This window comes from Arachis duranensis, chromosome 6 (genome assembly GCF_000817695.3).
Source record: "Arachis duranensis cultivar V14167 chromosome 6, aradu.V14167.gnm2.J7QH, whole genome shotgun sequence".
Lineage (NCBI taxonomy): Eukaryota > Viridiplantae > Streptophyta > Magnoliopsida > Fabales > Fabaceae > Arachis > Arachis duranensis.
The window spans coordinates 52,903,160-52,923,543 of record NC_029777.3 but is presented as its reverse complement, the minus strand read 5'-3'; the positions used below and the strand labels follow the sequence as shown (position 1 = coordinate 52,923,543).

Genomic DNA, 20,384 nt, shown 5'->3' with positions numbered 1-20,384 from the left:
TATTGAAAATATAGAAGTCGAATGTTGCCAGAAAATGTTGAAGCTGTGATTTGTACTTGCAATTGGAATAAAGGCTTTGTTGATGGTAATTAGATTGTCAGTTACTAATTTAATATTTATATAATATTTAAGTATTTATATCTTGTTCTAAATTTGGATATTCTTCTAATTGTAGGTGAAGGTGAAGATGTGAATCCTCAAGGTGCTAGGCGAGGCGGTGTTTCAACTTCCGGATCTGATTCAAATTTTATTGATTTGGAAGTTGATAATTGATTTATGTGGATTGATTTAAGGATTGTTTTGGGTGTCTTGTTAATTTATGAATTATGTTGTGTGTTTTGTTTTAATTATAGTAGGATTTATGTGTGGATTATGTGTTTGTCTTATTATTGTTATGCACTTAGCCACTTATGTTTGAGACTTTGATATTTATTATTTGTTATGTTATTTTCAATGAAAAGAGTTATAATAGTTAATTATAAATTTTTTATGAATTAATAATTAATTTAAGATATTACTTTATATGTTAAAAAATAAATTCAATAAAATAATTTTATTATAAAATAAAATAATTGTTAGTAGTTAGTTAGTACGATAAATTGAAAAATATGGTTAAATTTTTATATATGGTTAAAAAATATTTCAAAAAAAAAAAGAGGCGGGCTGGCGGCCCTTTGGCAGGACGGAGTAACAAGTTGAGCCTATATTAATTTGCCCCGCCCTATATTTGGATGGACTTTGACGGGGCGAGACGGGACGGGCCAGCCCGCTTTGCCACTCTAAAGACGACACATGGAGTGTGTGGTGTGCAAAGATCCAATCAAACAACGATGATGACCATGGGGTCGTCGTGTCCTGAGATGATTCCGGATGCATCTTCTTTGGTAAACGTGATTGCTGGGATGTCTGGCGTCTCCTTCTTTCCTTCGACATGGTATACTTCTTTGAGGTGTCGCTTGCGGGATGATTTGGAGATTCCTCCTCCAGCAAATCCGCCGTGTATCACGTGGACGTGTCTCTCCGGTGTGCGGGGTGATCATTCAGACTGTCCGACATCTTCATCCCTTCTTCTTTTTCTTGGTTCTTCATCTCGATTGGCCAAGAACCGATCTAGTTTTTCTTCCCTTACTAATTTCTCTATGATGTTTTTTAAGTCAAAGCAGTCATTGGTGGAATGTCCTCGGACTCAATGATACTCACCCCTCGGACTCGATGATACTCACAGTATTCGTTCCGATTTCCTCCTCCCCTTTTGCCTTTGAGTGGCCGAGTTGGGGGTATTTTTTCTGTATGGCAGACTTCTTTGTAAACATCTACCAAGGATACCCTAAAAAGGGTGTAGTTATCATATTTTTTTATTTTCTCCCCGGAGCGATCTTCCTTTTTATTGGATTCTTTATCTCGGTAGGCAGAACCGAACCTCGAGGCTTCCCCAAGTCGAGAGTTCTCTTCCATGTTGATGTACTTCTGTGCCCATTCTTGTACTTCGTCTAGGGATGCTGGGTACTTCTTTGATATAGATTGGCTAAATGGCCCTTCTCGTAGGCCATTTATGAGGCCCATGATGGCAGCTTCTGTTGGTAGACTTTGTATGTCCATGCATATTTTGTTGAATCTTTCCATGTAGTTACGAAGACTCTCCCGATCTCCTTGCTTGATTCCTAGTAGGCTGGGTGCGTGTTTGGCTTTTTCCTTTTGTATGGAAAATCTGGCCAGGAACTTTTTGGCCAGGTCGTCGAAACTCGAGATGGATTTTGGAGGTAGGTTGTCGAACCATCTAATGGTTGTCTTGGTAAGAGTTGTTGGAAAGGCCTTGCAGCGAACTGCATCCGAGGCGTCAGTGAGGTACATTCTGCTTCTGAAATTGCTGAGATGATGGTTGGGATCTGAAGTGCCGTCATAAAGAGTCATATCCGGAAGTTTGAAATCTTTGGGGATTTGGATTTCATAATTTCCCTGGTGAAAGGATCTTGATCCTTGTGAGAGCTATCCTCTGGAGTGGATTTAGTAGCTTTAGTTTCGAGATCGGCTTCGAGTTTTAGAAGTTTATCTTCTAATTCTCGGCGTCGCCTTATCTCCCGATACAGATCCTCTTCTTTTTCACGTTGAAGTTGGGCTTCTTTCTCAAGTTGCTTTAATCGATCTTGAAGCGCCTCTATCACTCCTGGATTTGATGAATTTTTATCCCCGTTGAGCTCCGGAGTATCTTTGAGTGTAACATCCGCATTCTTGTACGGTGTTCTATCTTCCAAATCTGAATCGTGGTCGTTGTCATGGTCGTCCGTCATGGTGATGGGATGACTTCCAGGTTCCCCGGCAACGGCGCCAATGTTCTGAGGGTTACTGATAAACGAAATTTTAGCATGTCGATTTAGAATTCAATGATGAATATGATCATGAGTATAGTCTAACCGACACTTAAACTTCGCATCAAACAATCCTACAATCTATAACCGAGAGTACTAGTCTCCCGAGTCGTCCTCCCTTGGAATTGCTAGAGAATGCATCTTATTGATTAGGAAGTCTTGTTATGATTCTTTGAAGGTTTAGCAAAATAGGTGACAAACAATCAATCTTTAGAAAGCTTGGCCTAGGGTTGGCATTAGGAACTCTATCCCTATAGTTCCTTCAATGATGATAACAATTAGGCCTTGCTTCATTTAGTTAACCCCTAGGTATAGAGGAAAGTCAAATGAGAGTAACTAACTTGAGTCACAAGTCCTAGTTTTACCTTAGGGAAATCCAGCTTTAGTGCACTCCAAGTTAATTAGCAATTTCTAATTCCAAATCAACAATTGACATAAACTATTCAACTCTTCCTAATGGTCCAAACCCTATGCCAAGTAAGAACTTTTACTCCATAACTAGTGTTGGCATTTTATCAAATAATTGATGAGCAAGAATGAAAGGCATAGTAAAAATGAGAAGAAAGTAGAATTGAAAGTGCTTCAACACAAGGAACTAACAACAATTAACCAAGAACAACAATGGAAATAAACTTGTCAAGAAATTAACCAAAACTACAAAGTTGAATCTAGGATCTATGAGACTTGAGCAATTACAAGCACTAATTGAGATTAGAGAAGAAGATCTATAACATGAACAAAGTAAATTGAGAATTGCAATAGATCTCACCAAAGAGTAATTGAGAATTCAGAAATGGAAGAAGATGAACCCTAATGAAAGCTTGGAATCTCTCTCTCTCTACCCCCAAGAGTGTAACTACCAATAACCAAAAATTCTAGAAACATCTAAAATGAGCAAAAAGTCCCTTAACCCTTCAACCCTTGGTCTTCTTAAGCTCTTCCCACCAAGGCACTTCCCCAAGATGAGATCTCCAACTGTCTCCACACCCAGATCACGTGACTTCTAAAAAAATCATATTCGAGCATCGGCGCGCACGCGCAAAGCACGCGTGCGCGCCACTGGGATATCTTGCAATGCGAGCGGAGGCGCAACGTACGCGTGCGCGCCCATGGAGATAAGGGCCCAGCCGCTACACATGCTGGCTCGTGGCTTGGCTTCTGGCTTTGACTTCTAGCGGCGCAATCCACGCAGGCGCGCCAAGTGCGCGCACGCGCCCTTGCTGAAGTTCCCAAAACTCAATTTCTCATGCTCCTTTCCTTTGCGCCCATTCTCCTTCTCTCTTCTGGTTCATCCCTGCCCTATATCCTGAAACCACTTAACACACAGGTCACGACATCGAATGGTACCAAGAGAAGATTAGAAATGTATCTAATTTAGTGCAAAATAAGCATGTTTTCATTCATGAGGCAAAATTAGGAAAGGAACACAAAGTCTTGTATTTTCATGTGAAAGGTGTGTGGAATCATTGATAAAACCCCTGAAATTGACACAAGATAAACCCTCAAAATGGGGTTTATCAGTTACCTGAAACTGGAGGTCGATCTCGGATGAGATCTTCTGTACTGGTCGGTGTTAACGTGTCCGGCTGGTGGAAGACGACCGGAGCTGTCGTGTCCGAATTGTTGGACTGACTGCACTGCTGATCCCTTGTCACCGAAGGGTGGGGGGTACCTGCAAGGGACTCCGATGCTTAAGTTAGCAAGGGTATTAAACAGGTATTGAGTAGAATCAGAGTATGAGTTATACCTGGGTGCTCCAGTGTATTTATAATGGTGTAGAGTGACCTTTTTAGATAAGATAAGTTAGTTATCTTATCTTATCTTATCTTCTAAGTGAGGTCAGCTTATCTTTCATGGGAACCGCCCTTCCCTCTGTAGGCTTGGGCTTCCTTAGAATTTGGGGCGTGTTCCTCTATTTGGGCCCTTCTTTGGGCTTTTCTAGTGACTTGGCCGAGCTCTTTGGAAAGAGGTCGGGTTGTCCCGTCCTGAAGAGGTCGGTCGCTTTGTCTGTCGAACATCCCGAGTCGGACAGCTCGACCCAGGGTATGAACAAGTATCATTTGGTGTAGTGTCCGCATTCTTATGTGGCGTTGAAGAACTGAAGATTGATGGTTTAGAAGTTATAGTAAACTCTCGTTGTAAGTATAGTTACTAAACCAAGCAATCAACCTTTCTTACAAACGTTTTGGTTGTCACAAGTAACAACCCCCTAAATAAATTGATAACCGAAGTATTTAAACCTTGGGTCGTCTTCTCAAGGAATTGCAGGGAGGTATGACTTATTATTGGCTATGAAAAAGGTAAAATTTTGGGGGTTTTGAGAATGAGGAACAAGTATGATAAATGATAAGCGAAATAAATAAATAACTATAAAATAAACTCTTGGCAAGATATGAAAATTCGGAAGTCCTATCCTAGTTACTCCTATAAGAATGGAAGTTAATCCCACTTAGTTAACCTTTGCATAAGCAAGGGAAAGTCAAGTGAACCAATTGGTTAGAATTCCCAAGTCCTAGCCAACTCCTAAGGAAAGACTAGAGTTAGTGGAATTCAAATTATTAGCCGACATAACAATCAATCATGAATAGTTGATAACTCAAGAGTTTCCAGTTAATCAATTAAAGCCAGAATATAAAAAGCTAAACGAAAATCATAGATCTGAAAATACCTCAATTGTATTTAAATATAAATTTAAATCTACCATGGAAAGATTTATGATTCAAATGGGCAACATAAATAATAAACAGATAAAAGTATTAGAGTAACCAAAGTAGAAGAGAAACATAAATTAAAGAACATTGAACCTGTGATGAAAACGTAATATTCCTAATTTCTAAAAATCCTAATCCTAAATTCCTAAGAGAGAGGAGAGAACCTCTCTCTCTAAAAACTACATCTAAAACTATGAAAAGTGAATTATGAAAGCCTCCTTTTGAATGGATGCATTCCCCCACTTTATAGCCTCTAATCTGTGTTCTCTGGGCCGAAAACTGGGTCAGAAACAGCTCAGAAAGCGCTGATTGTGAAATCTGGTCCGTACAGGTCGCGGCAAAGTGACGCGGAGGCGTCATCCACGCGTCCGCGCGGAATGAGATTCGCAGATGCGACGCGTCCGTGTGGAACGCGCGTTCGCGTTGCCTATCTATACGGCCACTATGATGAATTATATATCAAATTGAAGCCCTGGACGTTAGCTTTCCAACGCAAGTGGAACCGCATCATTTGGACCTCTGTAGCTCAAGTTATGATCGTTTTATTGCGAGAGAGTCAGGCTGATAGCTTTGCAGTTCCTTCAACTTCTTGTATTCCTTCCACTTTTGCATGCTTCCTTTCCATCCTCTAAGCCATTCCTGCCCTGTAATTCCTGAAATCACTTAACACAAATATCAAGGCATCTAATGGTAATAAGAGATGATTAAATAAAAAGAAATAAAAGCCAAAGAAGCATGTTTTCAATCATAGCACAGAATCAGGAGGGAAAATATAAAACATGCAAATCATGTGAATAAGTGGGTAAAGAGTTGATAAAAACCACTCAATTGAGCACAAGATAAACCATAAAATAGTGGTTCATCAGGCGTCCTGTTTTCTAGATCAGAGTCGTGGTCGTTGTCAAGGTTGTCCGCCATGATAATGGGATGACTTCCAGGGTTCTCGGCAACGGCGCCAATGTTCTGAGGGTTACCTGAAACTGTAGGACGATCTCGGACGAGATCTGTGGTGGTGTCCGGAGTTGACGTGCCCGACTTGTTAGACTTGGTGGTGCTGCTGATCCTTCATCACTGGAGGGTGGTGGTACCTGCAAGAGACTTCGATGCTTAAGTTAGCATGGGCTTTAAGCAGGTTTTTTTAGTAGAATCAGAGTATGAGTTATACCTGGGTGCTCTAATGTATTTATAATAGTGTAGAGTGACCTTTCTGGGGATAAGATAGTTGTCTTATCTTATCTTTGAGTGGAGTTATCTTTATCTTTAAGGGAATTGCCCTTATCTTCCTAGGCTTGGGCTGCCTTTGGACTTGGGTCGTGTTCCTCTGTTTGGGCCCTTTTTGGGCTCTCTCGGTGATTCGGCCAACCTCTTTTGAGAAGAGGTCGGGTAACCTTGACCTGAAGAGGTCGGTTGACTTGCCTTCAGTTAGCCTGGGTCAAACAGCTCGACCCAGGGCATGAACAGAAGGGAAGCACACTCTCTCCTCCAGGTCGGGTGGATCCAGCACATAGCTCCTCTCATCCTCCCTACTCTCACAAATACTATGATGCCTACAAAACTCATCACAATACTCCCTATCGGTCATAGGGACGTAGCTAAGAACAATGCTATCTACCCAAACTCGAAGACTAGGGGCACTTTTATCGAAATGTTCGTGATAAGACGGCGAGACATAAAGACTATACCTATAAATGGAAAAAATAAAGAAGACCGTTACTACAAGAAGTCAGACAAATTAAACAAAATCCAAAGAGAGACATTTTTTTTTCAAAACTTTTCCACAGAATAACCCAATGGAACCTCTCCGGTGCAAACATCACATTAAAGCAACGCCATTAGAGGCAATACAGCACACATTCAACAAGTTTGTCACTACAGAGGCATAAAAGAAAAGTCTTTATCTACATCCTTCAAACACTTTCAAAAAAATATTTCACACCAAGTATCAAAATCTAAAAGAGGCAAAAGCAAATTCCTTCCAACAAGATGAAAAAGAACGACAACAGTAAAGCTCAAAGGTTCAACCAAAGATAACAAGCAAGTTCAGCCAAATAAAAGGAGAATACAAAAAAGGAAAAAATGAAAGCCAACCTTGAGAAAGATTGCGAAAAAGAAGAAAGGCGTGTCTAAAGCAGCATGTACTACGGACGATCCCCTTCTCGATGGCAATAAACGAAAAAACTTCAAAAATCAAGATAAAGAAATCTTGAGAACAGCAAGAACACAAAGAATCTCTTTTGAAAGAAAGAAAAGAAGTAGATTTTCTAGAAACAAGGAGAAAAAAGAAGAAAGAGATGAAAAGACTCTTTATAAGAAAGAAACAAGTTAAAATGGCTTCTCGCACCTTTTTAAAGCGCACATAGTCCAAGGAACAAATTGTCGTGTAATGCCCACCCACCATTAAAGCACCAATCAACGTTTAAAATTTCAAACACGTCGAATAGCCTGACAAGCTTAAGCTCGACGTCCATAGTAGAGGCCACAAAGTGCTTGAGCCCAACCTTTAAAAAGAACAAACTCAAGCAGGGGCACTATTCATACCCTGACCTAACAGATAATAGCCAGACCCAATGACACTAAAAGGCCCACCAATAAAGGGAACACTTATCTATCAGACCCAATGACACTAAAAGGCCCACCAATAAAGGGGCAAAAGCCCTACTTGCTCGAAGTAGATAAACTGCTTTCTAAAATCTCTATCTCATCTAGAAGGTGGATCTCAAAAAACTCCCAAGATAAAGGGAACACTTATCTATCAGAAAAGATAAGATTACTCCAACAAAGGTAGTTAGCAATTCTACTATAAATATACTGGCACCCCCTAGGTATGACTCACGTTCTAATCTACAAAAAAACCTGCTTAAACTCCTTGCTAACTTAAGTATTAGAGTCTCTTGTAGGTATCACCCCCCCAACCTCCTCACAAGGAACTCAGACAGGCGGCACCTCGGCACCGAAGAGGTCGGACGCTGCCATACTATGGGACCTGGACCTCACATTAATGCCCAAATTAACATTTAGGACCCTCAGAACAATATCATTATTGTTTGTGGTTGAATTCAATGATGGCAAAGGTGTGGTGGTTATACTTCGGTGACAAGGGGTGGCAGGGTGAGAGGTGGGGGTCGAGTTGGGAGTGAAGGATAAATTTGGAATATGATTTTTTGAACGAGATTATTTTAGGAATAAAATGTTATTAAAGTTTTAATCCTGTCCCTAAAAATTTCAGTTTCTGTGTCCCAATTTTTCAGAAATACTGAAGGAACTGAAATTTTCAAGATGGATATTGAAATTTTAATTCCAGTTTTTGACAACCAAACACAATATTAAATTTCAATCTTAGTCCCAATATCCTTTACCAAACGCTATCTAAAAGTTACGTGAAGAGAGACTATTGAGATACAGATGGAGCTTAATAATAATAAAGTGTAGGTAAATCATAGTTATCAGATCCGGCTCGATCCGGCCGGTTCGACTGGAAACCCGGTCATCCGGTTACCTGGCCGGGCCGAGCCACACGTTGAACCAGAAATGCAATTGACCCGGAGAAACCCGGTTCACCCAGTCAGGTTTTGATAAAAACCGGTGACCCAGACGGGTTATTTGACCCGGTCCGGGCGGTACAATTTTTTTTATTTGTATGCTAAAACGGCGTCGTTCTAATATCCCCCCTTTTTCGTTGAAATGAAACCTAACCCTAGGCTATCCCCCCTTCCCCCCATTGCCTCACTGCCCTCACCTCACATCTCTGATCTCCCTAATGGCAGTAATGCAGTAATACAGTATCTCCGAAGTCACCACTCACTAGTCACTGCCAATACCCCCCTCAGCCAACCTCGTCTCTCCGTCACCCTCGTCGTCACTCTCCGCGAAATTGGAGTATTTTTGAACACATCCACACAAAGAAGAGAAATCGGTTAGAACATCAAAAGCTTAATGATCTTGTTTTCGTTCATTATAACTTGAGTTTACAACAAAGGTATCTTCTATAATTATTTATTTAATTTTAAAAAGCATTGTTCATTAAAATTTAATCTTTAGTTTAGTAATTACATAACTTGATAACATAGGAATCTAATGAGAAAGCAAAGCTATGATCCAATTTGTCTTGATACATTTGATGACCATTCGGATTGGATATTGGAAGATTCACCCGTTTTTAACTCCTGAAGAGGTTGATGCTCTACGAAATGATTTGGCAAATATGTCCATTCAACCAACTTTGGATGATCTTGGTAAATTCTTCAATTGCTTGAATATTTTAATTGTCAGTTGCTATTACGAATTATTCTTGATATTGATTTCATGATTTGTCAAAAATATACAAATGTAGATCAATTAAATTTGGAAGATGACCAAGATAATGACGGATCAAGTAACAATGATATGGAAGATATAGATACAAATCAAAATGAGGGAAATGTTGATCAAGCTCCTAATTTGTCCTATGAAGATGTTGATGCCGACTTTGAGCTCACCCCTTTGACTTGATTTAATGATTGTGTTATCTTTAACTTGCTCTTGTTGATTTAAATTGAGAACATATTTTATACTAGAAACAAGTTTATTAACTCTTCTTTTAGATTATTAGTTATGTTTAAGACTTGATATTTGATTATTAATGTTTGTAAGACTCGCATTTTAATTTCTAAGACATTATTTCAATTTTATTAATATAATTTTATATTTTTTTAGTTATGACCGAATTAACCGGATAAATTAGTGATCCACTGGTTGAACCAATAACCCGGTAACCCGGTCATATGACCGGGTTGATTACCAATTCAATTATGCATTTTGGCAGCCTACGTTTTTTATAATTTTTTGTCAGTACAAATATTAAATTATTTGTAACAAATAAATTTTATTCATTTATAAGTGCAAACTCAAAAAAATATAAATATAAATTATATTGAAATACTGATAAAAAATAATAATCCTTACTAGTCATATTCTACTGCATGACCGTTCAACGCATCTCGGAAAACAATTTGAGCAAGTAGACCTTACAAAGTTAAAAGTATAAGATGGATGTGCCTTAGGATAGAGAGAAACTTCTCAAGCATCATCAAACATCTAACATGCCTTCGATCCCAACAAGTTTTATTTTACCCCAAATATTTTTTTTTTTGGACACGGATTTTACCCCAACTTTAAAGAACGTCAAGACTCCAAGGGACCATGTGTCAACTACTCAACTATTATTATTGCCACGTTACTGTGCAGTATACTTCCTATTTTTTGCAATATTGGATTTCAGAACAGTCGTCAACACAAGGTTCGGATATTCATTGAGGCATTGAATTTGAATATTATTGTAGATATTCATATAGAATAAATTCAAACATTTACTTTCTTTTACCACGTAAAAAACAATCCAAGCTACCTTGATAATTGCGTTTGAAGCATAAAAGTCAACCGTTTTTTCATGAATATTACAAAGTTGTATACATGAATAAAACCCAAATAAAACGGTAAAATCACTAGCAACGGAAAACAACTCAATAGGTGCAAACAAGATAATTAAGTTGACTAAGATAACTTCCACATTACAGGGTTTCTCTTAATATTGAACCTAATCACTGTTATGCTGATATGTTTGATGATTATCGGATTCATTACCATTTTTTGGGACGCTAGGTTCCTTGTAATCATTACCATTCGCATTGTTCTGGTTACCAGAATCTCCCTGCTCCTTCTCCCTGTTCCATTGCTCTATTTTAGCCCTTCTTTCTGCACTACTTTCTCTGACTGGACTCCTATCCCTCCCCCCCGGACTTCTACTTCGCCTTCCTCGACGTCGAGGACTACGGCTTCTAGGCCTCCTACCATGGTGACCATGGGACCTATCAGAATCCCTTCTACTAGAACCACGACCATGTGAACGCTCATCATAGTTTCTACTCCTAGGAGGACTTCGGCTTCTGCTTCTACTTCTACTACGATTCCATCTCCTGTTTCTTCCAAATAACTTCTTCCTCAAATCCCTAAAATTAAGAAAGCCAGATTTTATCACCTAAATAGAAAATAGAAGAGCAGGGTATAGGACATAAAAAGCCATAAAGTATAAATATATGCAAAATATTTGAAAACCATGAATAGCACTATGCAGAGAAATCAACCTGCTAATTTTTTTTAGGTGCATGAAGTTGCAGTAGCCACCTCTATTGCAAACGTTTTCCTCATACTGCCTACAAGTAGCTTCCCGAAAATCAGTAACAGGAGAGAAGTCAACAATGATGGGTCGACCTGAAAGCATCATTGAAGTTAGAAATTTCATCAGAATTACAGTGATTGCTGTTTGGGGGTAGGATTGAAGACTTGAACGCATTATAAATAGTACTTCACAAAGTGTTGCATTTTACATATGGCCATATGCTAATTTTCAGTCTGCAACCAGCATTACTGGCTTCTGTAATTGTACGTATGAAGCAAAACACAGACTTGTGGTAAAATAAAAAATAAAAAACCAACTTAACAGGACTGGTATTTAAAACATAAAATTTAGTTTGCATGTATTGTTAGTATTGAAGAGTTTTACAACAGCATTTGGCAAAAATGGTCGTCAACAAAAAAGGTTTGCTAACCACACTCAAAAATCATCTTTACAAAGAAGGAATGAATGGAGAAACGGAGCTACCATGTGACAGATCACAAGGTACCTGGTCAAAATGCATTTCATCAGATAAAGCTCAAGACTCCCAACATGAGTAAAAGAAGGCTACAATACAGAGTAAGGTAAACACAAGGAGAGGTCAAGCGAAACCAGTTGGGTATCTCCAAACCTATTTACCTGAAACCAATAGGAACATTAACTTCGCTTGCACAAATTTATAAAAAAATTCCAAATTTCTACTTATCATGACCATCACTGTTTGCTCACAATTATATTACCACACAAAAGTACAACATGTACCGACAAGAAGAATATCATCACTTGAAATCGATCTCCCTCCTTCCCCCAACCCACCCAATTGATGACATACAGAGAACACATACCTGAATAAAACCTCCCAGTGAGATTCATTAAGGCATTGGCAGCATGGTCCTCCTCTTTGAACTGAACATACACGTTCCCAACCTAAACAAAAGAATAAATAAATAAGAAACCGAAAAAATTGCATAGATAGAGAAGAAGGAGGAGGAGTTGGAGAACGAACCATGTGATCAGCGAGATTGTCGCAAATATTGAGGCTCTGAATCTGGCCGTACTTGCTGAGCTCCTCGAAGAGGTCCTCGTAGAAGTCCTCAAAATGGTCTTGAACCTTGTCGGGATCAAGGGACTGAGACTGAGGCTGGTTAGGATTTGGAGGGAGGAGAGGGGTGATCATGTCGGGCCTCTGGTACATGTTGGAGAGGAGCAGCGTCGGGCTTATGGTGGGCTTCGTGTGAAGCCTGGAGCAGCGGTCGCCGTGCCTGCAGGCCCCGATCTTGAAGTAGAAGGGGCAGTTCACTCTGTCTTTCTCCGTACCGAATATCGATGCCAAGTGCTCCGCCATAGCTCCCTAACTCACAACCGGAATCAGAAGAACAAATCTGAAGGGATCACACTCTCTATCTTTGTAACTCTGTTTCGGTTTCGTTAGGGTTTGCTTCTTTCTTCCCCTTCCTTTTACCTTTGTTTTTTATCTGTCCTTTATTTCTTGTGTTGACCTAAATGGCCTATCCAAACACCTTTTTTTTTTTTGACCTTTAAGCTTTTATCCTCTACTCACTCAAACATGGATTTTTTTAAAAATAAAAAATAAAAAATTTCTGTCATTTTTTCTTTTTGGGGCCAATAGTACTTGAATTTTTTTACCGGTACAATTATAACTGTAAGAACCGAATTAACAATTAAACTGGTCAAATTATTAGTGTATTGATTTACTAATTCAACCGGTAAAATTAGTTTTACATAAATAAAAAATATAAAATAATAAAAAATTTAAAAAAATTTAAAATACATATTTTTATCAATATTTTAAAAATATCAAACTATTCTAAAATAATATGGACCAGGAACAATAAGTGTAATAGCATATGACAAATCATGCAATTTAAATATTTTAGATCCATCATATAAAATAGTAATAAAATAAAAAAATATATAAACTAAGATTTTTAAAACTAGACCGGACATCAAACCATTTAGATTGCCAAACTACAGAATTCAGAGGGCCAACAAATTTAACCGGAGTTTAACTAGAATCAATAGATTATAGTAAAATAATATATTACATATTAATAAGCACATGATAATAAATACATCCTCTGTAAATCTAAAAATACATAAAATATCAAAATTCAAAATGATCAACTAAAGTCTTATATATTATACTCTCGTATAACAGAAGGCCAAAAAAATCATAAAACATAAGATTAAAATTGAGCTAATTAAATATTCGATATTAGATAAATGGATCTACACTCTTATATAACATAACAGAAGGCCAAAAAAAATCATAAAACATAAGATTAAAATTGAGCTAATTAAATATTCGGATAAATTGAGCTAATATGTTTTTTAGATCATCCTTTTCCTAAAATTTATTCTAGTTTCTTATTTATTTTTTTCATCACTCTTCTTGTTTCGTTCCCCTATATATGTTACACAGTTAAGAATCAATAAATTCATCCAGCTATAATTAACAATATAACATAAACAGATTCACAATTAACAATTAAATATCATTAATATGTTACTCACCCACTTAATCAAATCAAAATTCAACTGAATAACTAGAAAAAAATAAAGATAATGGAGAACTTCATAACATAAAAGTGAGGATACCACCAACCTGTTTGAGCACAAAGAAGCAGACTCTGGCAAGGGAGAGGCAGCAACAATGGAGAAAACGCGACGACGAAGATGAGTGATGCGGAGCAAGGAGCCATGACAAGATAGGTTCCTTGCGAGCCAAAGACGCGATAGCGTAGAGGAGCCACACAACATCGTTGAGACATATCATTGCCAACGAGATGAAGTATAGGAGACGGCCGACGATGAGGTGAGGCGAGGCTAAGAGAGACTCTGTGTGATGAGGTGTGGAAGAAAGCTTTCGAGGACGGGGGTACTGGGACTCGGATAGCCGTTTAGGACATTAGGGTTAGGAGGTGTTCTTTTTTTTTTTTTACAAACGACAAAACGACATCGCTTTGGTAAGAAAAAAAAATTAGAGTTTCGAATCGGATGGGTTACACAAAACCATTGTTTCGACAATTTTCATAAAAATCATACGATTCAAACTAGTTTTCTCTTATTCTTTACCTTATCTAATCGGATTGCTCAACCGGACCGGCCAGATGACTAATTTCTTGGTCGAACCGACCGGTCCGATTCGGTTCTTATAACTATCGATACAACTTATGGAAAGAAATTATTTAATATATTTGCTTTACATGTTCGAGTGTCGAATCTAGCAAACTCAGATTTTGAACCCGCCAATATAATAAAATTTAGGACTAAGTGCGATTTTGGTCCCTAAGGTAGGGGTCAAAATTTTTTTCGTCACAAACTTTTTTCTGCTTATAAAATGGTGCCTAAGGTTCAGCTATGTTTTAAAACCGTCCTTCGAACTAAAATACCCTTCTCTCTCTTCCCCAACATACTAAGTTTTTATTCTTCTTTCTCTTCTCTATTGTAGTAGGATAACTTCTTCTTTTTCTTCTTCGTCGTTACAGAATCATGAACAACAATGAAGTAGAAACAAAGAAAGAAAAAAATAAAAACAATTTATTTCAACTATTCAAAATCAGAAAAAAAAATAGAATCAGAAAAACAATGAAGAAATAGAAGAAACAGAAGCAGAACAATGAAATCAAAATAAATTAGAATCAACTATTCAAAACTAGAAGAAATACAATAAAAAACAATGAAGAAATAGAAAAAACAGAAGCAGAACAACAATAAAATCAAAATAAAATGAGAATCAACAACAACAATCAGAATCAATATAATTAATAAAATCAACAAATCAACAATGTAATTAACCAAAGAAACAGAAGCAGAATCAATAATAAAATTAACAAATTAACAAATCAGAAGCAGAATTGGAACCCTAGGAGCAGCGACGGTGACTGGCGAGGAGTAGTAGCGAGCGAAGAGCAATGACGGGCAAGGAGAAGCGATGACTGGCGAGGAACTGGGGTCAATGGCTCTCTCAAAGAAGCGGCGACATGTGAGGAAGAGTAGGAAGTGCACAGCGATGCGACGAACTAGCGAGGAGGAGGAGGAGCACGGCGACCTAGAGAAGAGGAGGAGCAAAATGGCGACATGCAAGGAGTAGTGGCGATATCTAGCGGCGAAGATGCGAACAATGAGGTGCAATGGCGAGCAGGGCGGTAAACATTAGCATGTCCTCATGCTATGCTCAAGAGAAACTATAAGAGAGTGAAGAGGAATGGTAGAATTTATGAAATGCAAACTATCTATATCAATGCAACTAAATGCAAAATGCTTTTACCTACTTGGTTAAAAATAGATAAACTTTTCAAGAACAAATATGAATTGGAATTCACTAATTCAAATCATAAAAATGAAGTACAAATAGACTTGCAAGAAGAAGATAGCTCATGAAAGCCGGGAACAAAGAATCGAGCATCAAACCCTCATCGAAAGTGTATACACTCTAATCGCTCAGGTGTTTAAGGGTCGATTCTCTCAATTCTCTACTAATCTTGCTTTCTAAGGCTTGCTCTTCATCTAACAATCAACAAAAATTTAATGCATTAATACACATATCAAGAGGTCTTTTAAGGGTTATAATGGGGTTAGGGTCAAGGTAGGATTGTATTTGGTCAAGTGGACTAAAATCTGAATCCTTAATTAACCCAACTTCCCACCTAACTTAAGACAATCCATGTAAGTAGAATATAAAATCTAACTACCCATTAACTATGTTTTTCACATATTCATGCATCCCAATTTTGAGTACAGTACATATGCATTGCTACCACCATTTACTTTGGGGCATTTTGTCCCCTTTTATTATTTTCTCTTTTTTTCTTTTCTTTTTTTTTCTTTTTTTCTTTTCATTGTTCTTTACTTTTTTTTTTATTTTTCTCAATGCATATGATTAAGGTATTGCATGCATGAACATGCCCTCAACATTCTTTTTCACATTTTCTCAAGAATATACAACACCCAATTCTCACTAGTCTAAGCTAACCAAGGATTCAATTTAGGGACATTATGGTTTTTCTCTTAGAGTTAGTGATGAGCTAAAGTAAAGAATAAAGGGGTAAAATAGGCTCAACTTTAGTTTGCAAAGGATAATGAAAGGGTAAGGCCATATGGGTTTGTAAGCTAAGTGGAACAAAGGCCTCAATCACATAAGTGCATGCATACATCAAACAATGGAAATATAGAATCAAGCAAGACAAAGATCACAATTTTAGAGAGAACAACAAACACCAAAATAAAATATTGGTTGAGAAAATGCAACTAAACAAATAGGCTCAAAATCTCACTAGTTTTGTGTGTTCGAGCTTTAAAACCATGTTCCAAATTAAAAATCTTCAAACAAGTTCAACAAAAGTTTTAATTCAAATTAGTGAAATGCTATAAAATAGTTTCTTGAAATAGAATTTATTACTTTAACCAAGTAGTGGAAAAGTATGCATGAAATCTAACAAACATACAATCAAACATGCAAATGCAACCACTAACTACAAAGAAGAATAAAAATTGGTGTTGAAAAGAAAGTAACTAACCTACGGACATTCTTTTATAAGCATAGGTTCCAAAAGGACATGTAAAAGTAGTCTTTTCCTAATCCTCAGGAGCTATATGAATCTGGAAATAACCTGTGTAACCATCTAAAAAGCAATAATGTGATTTACCTGACAGGCGATCCAGCATTTGATCAATGAATGGAAGTGGATAGTGATCCTTACGAGTAGCTTGGTTGAGACGTCTGTAATCAATGCAGACTCTCCAAGCATTCTGAACTCTAGTTGCTATGAGCTCTCCATGCTCATTTTTCACTGTAGTGACTCCGGACTTCTTGGGCACCACTTGCACTGGGCTTACCCATTCACTGTCTGAAATGGGATATATGATACCGGCCTCCAATAGTCTGGTCACTTCCTTTTTGACAACTTCCAAGATGGTAGGATTCAATCTTCTTTGTGGTTGACGGACAGGTCTTGCTCCCTCTTCTAAAAATATTCTATGCACGCAAACTTGAGGGATGATGCCTTCCATATCCGCCAAACTCTACCCAATTACTTTCTTGTGTCTTCTTAGCACACTAAGCAGTTGCCCCTCTTATTGGGAAGTGAGATCCCTTGCAATGATAATTGGAAGCTTCTGATTATCCTCAAGGCAAGCATACTTGAGGTGGGGTGGAAGGGGCTTTAACTCTAATTTCTGCTCATGGCTAGGCACCTGGTCTGCTGGAGCCAGTGATGATGCTGGGATGTCTTTATTGTGTTCAGATAGTTTCCCCACACTTGGACCTTGCTCCATGTGCCTCTCTTCTACTTCTTCCTGGTGAACTGCATCTACAGTCTCATCAATAATAATACTTTTATCTGCTAACACAAAACGAGCTGCCGACATTTTTAAGGGAGGGAGCCTTAAAACATCATATATAGACAAAGGCATGATACTGACACATGCTCCTAAATCACACATGCAATCATAAATTACTACACCACCAATAGTACAACTAACTATGCAAGGACCTGGATCACTACATTTTTCAGGTAATCCTCCTATTAAAGCAGATCTAGAACTACCTAAAGGAATAGTTTCTAATTCAGTAATTTTATCTTTATGGATACATAAGTCTTTTAGAAACTTTGCATATTTAGGTACCTGCTGAATAACATCAAAAAGGGGAACAGTTACCTCAACCTTTTTGAATATTTCTACCATTTTAGGATCAAGTTCCAGCTGCTTCCTAGGCTTCCTTGCAAGTTGTGGAAATGGAATGGGAGTAGTGTTTTCTGTGGTGCCTGCACCTTTTTTTTGCTTCTTCCTGTGGTTGAGCTATTTCTTCTTCAATTATGTCCTGTATATCCTCTTCCTCTTCAACATCTTCGATTTCTACCACCTCGTCAGCTGAGGCGTATTCTGGTGAGCTTGGTTCCTCTTGATTCCTCTCCTGCAGTGTGGTTCTGGACCTCAGGGTGATGGCATTAATTCCTCCCTTTGGATTGGGTAATGGTTGAGAGGGGATTCTAGTTGTGCTTGAAGGTTGGTTACTGGAATTTTGTGCTGAACCAAGTTGTGTCATAAAAGCTTGTAGAGTAGAGGTGAAACCATTCAGACTGGCGTTAATACTGTTCACGATGGTATTTTCCATGGCCAGTTGTCTTTTCTCAAAAGCTTGTAATAATTCTTCATTAGAAGATACAGAAGAATGAGTAAATTGAGAGGTTTGCTGCTGATTGTTCGGTGGTCCTTGGTTTTGCCTCAGGTGAGGTGCTCGGTATGGTTGATTTTGCTGCCTGTTGTTGTAATTATTCCACCTCTGATTTTCCTGATTATCTCTGCCTCCCCTATTATTGTTATCCCTCCAATTCTGGTTTGAATTGTCCTGCCATCCATGGTTATTATTTCCACTTTGATTGTACCGTTGGTTGGGGCGGTCATAGAAGTTGTGAGTGGATGCCACCATGTTGTCTTCTTGTTGGAGCTGCGGGCATTCATCAGTGTAATGGCTATAATCAGCACAAATTCTGCAAATTCTTTGTGGAACTAGTTGTTGGTTTTGCTGCGGTTGAGTTTGCTGAGCTTGTTGATTTAACTGCATTTGCTTTAGCAGGTTGGTCATTTCACAGATGCTTCGATTTAGAGCAGCAGTTTCTATGCCAGAAGATACTTATGCAACGGCCCTTGAACGGCCTTGCTTCTGTTTGTGGTTCCGAGTAGATTCAGCTAAATCACTGATCAATTGCCAAGCTTCATCAGTGGTCTTGTACTTCTTCATAGACCCATTGCTGGCACTTTCCAATGTGGTCTTATCTTGGGGTCTCATACCTTGTGTGACATAGCTGAGTAGCACGATCTTGTCAATCATGTGGTGGGGGCATGCTTCCAGAAGATTATTGAAGTGCTCCCAGTATTCAAAGAGAGTCTCATTGTCATCCTGAACAATTATAGAGATATCCTTCCTCAGTTTATCAGTAACTTCAGATGGGAAGAATTTCTCCAGGAACTCCTTTCTGAGTGTATCCCAGTTGGATACATTTGCTAGAGGTTGAGTGTAGTACCACTCTCTTGCTTTTCCCTCAAGAGAGAATGGAAAAGCTTTCAGCAGAATTGAAGTTTCATCAGCGCCATCACGCCTGACAGTAGAACAGGCTGCCTGGAAATCTCTCAAGTGCTTGATAGGCTCTTGAGCAGGTAGGCCATGAAACTTTGGCATTAAATTTAGCAGTGCGGTCTTTATTTCAAAATCCGTAGCTACCGCTGGATGATGCGCTTGAAACGGTTGCAGTGTAAAATCAGGAGCTCCTTCTTCCTGAATGGTAATTCTTCTAGCTGCCATGTTTTCTGCACGTAAAACAATCGAATCAGTAGAACGGGGGATGGTTTCTTCCTCAGATTCACTTTCAGAGATAAAACGAAAATAAAAGAAAAATTTTGAAAACTTTTTGAAAAGAAAATAAAAAGAAAATTACCTAATCTGAGCAACAAGATGAACCGTCAGTTGTCCATACTCGAACAATCCCCGGCAACAGTGCCAAAAACTTGGTGGACGAATTTGTGATTCCTTTGTTATTGTATTTTGTAAAATTCATTGCTTTTTCAACTATGTGTGGACACAACTCCGTTCAACTTAACCAGCAAGTGTACTGGGTCATCCAAGTAATACCTTACGTGAGTAAGGGTCGATCCCATAGAGATTGTTGGTATGAAGCAAGCTATGGTCACCTTGTAAATCTCAGTTAGGCAGATTAAATGGTTTATGATGAGTTCGAAAATTAATAATAAATAGAAAATAAAAGGGATAGAAATACTTATGTAAATCAATAGTGGAAATTTCAGATAAGCGTATGGAGATGCTGTGCTCCTCTTGAATCTCTACTTTCTTATTACATTCATCCAATCCTTCTCACTCCTTTCCATGGTAAGCTGTATGTAGGGCATCACCGTTGTCAATGGCTACATCCCATCCTCTCAGTGAAAATGGTCCTAATGCTCTGTCACAGCACGGCTAATCATCTGTCGGTTCTCAATCAGGTTGGAGTAGAATCCCTTGATTCTTTTGCGTTTGTCATCACGCCCAGCTTTCAGGAGTTTGAAGCTCGTCACAGTCATTCAATCCCAGAATCCTACTCAGAATACCATAGACAAGTTTAGACTTTCCGGATCCTC

The 20,384-nt window shown here is 38.4% G+C and overlaps 1 protein-coding gene and 1 non-coding gene across 2 annotated transcripts; one reads left to right on the top strand and one right to left on the bottom strand.

Annotated features, from left to right (window-relative positions):
• Window positions 1-10,457: 10,457 nt before the first annotated feature.
• On the bottom strand, window positions 10,458-12,726 carry LOC107493862 (splicing factor U2af small subunit B). The gene is made up of 4 exons (XM_016114896.3): window positions 12,235-12,726; window positions 12,074-12,155; window positions 11,197-11,323; window positions 10,458-11,061 (listed from the first exon to the last, which is right to left on the bottom strand). The coding sequence occupies exons 1-4, from the start codon at window positions 12,571-12,573 to the stop codon at window positions 10,650-10,652; spliced, it is 960 nt and encodes a 319-aa protein (XP_015970382.1). The 5' UTR covers window positions 12,574-12,726; the 3' UTR covers window positions 10,458-10,649.
• A 6,351-nt stretch (window positions 12,727-19,077) lies between these two features.
• LOC127739950 (small nucleolar RNA R71) lies at window positions 19,078-19,185 on the top strand. The gene has a single exon (XR_008000692.1). It is a non-coding gene; the product is annotated as a small nucleolar RNA R71 (small nucleolar RNA).
• The last annotated feature ends 1,199 nt before the right edge of the window (window positions 19,186-20,384 follow it).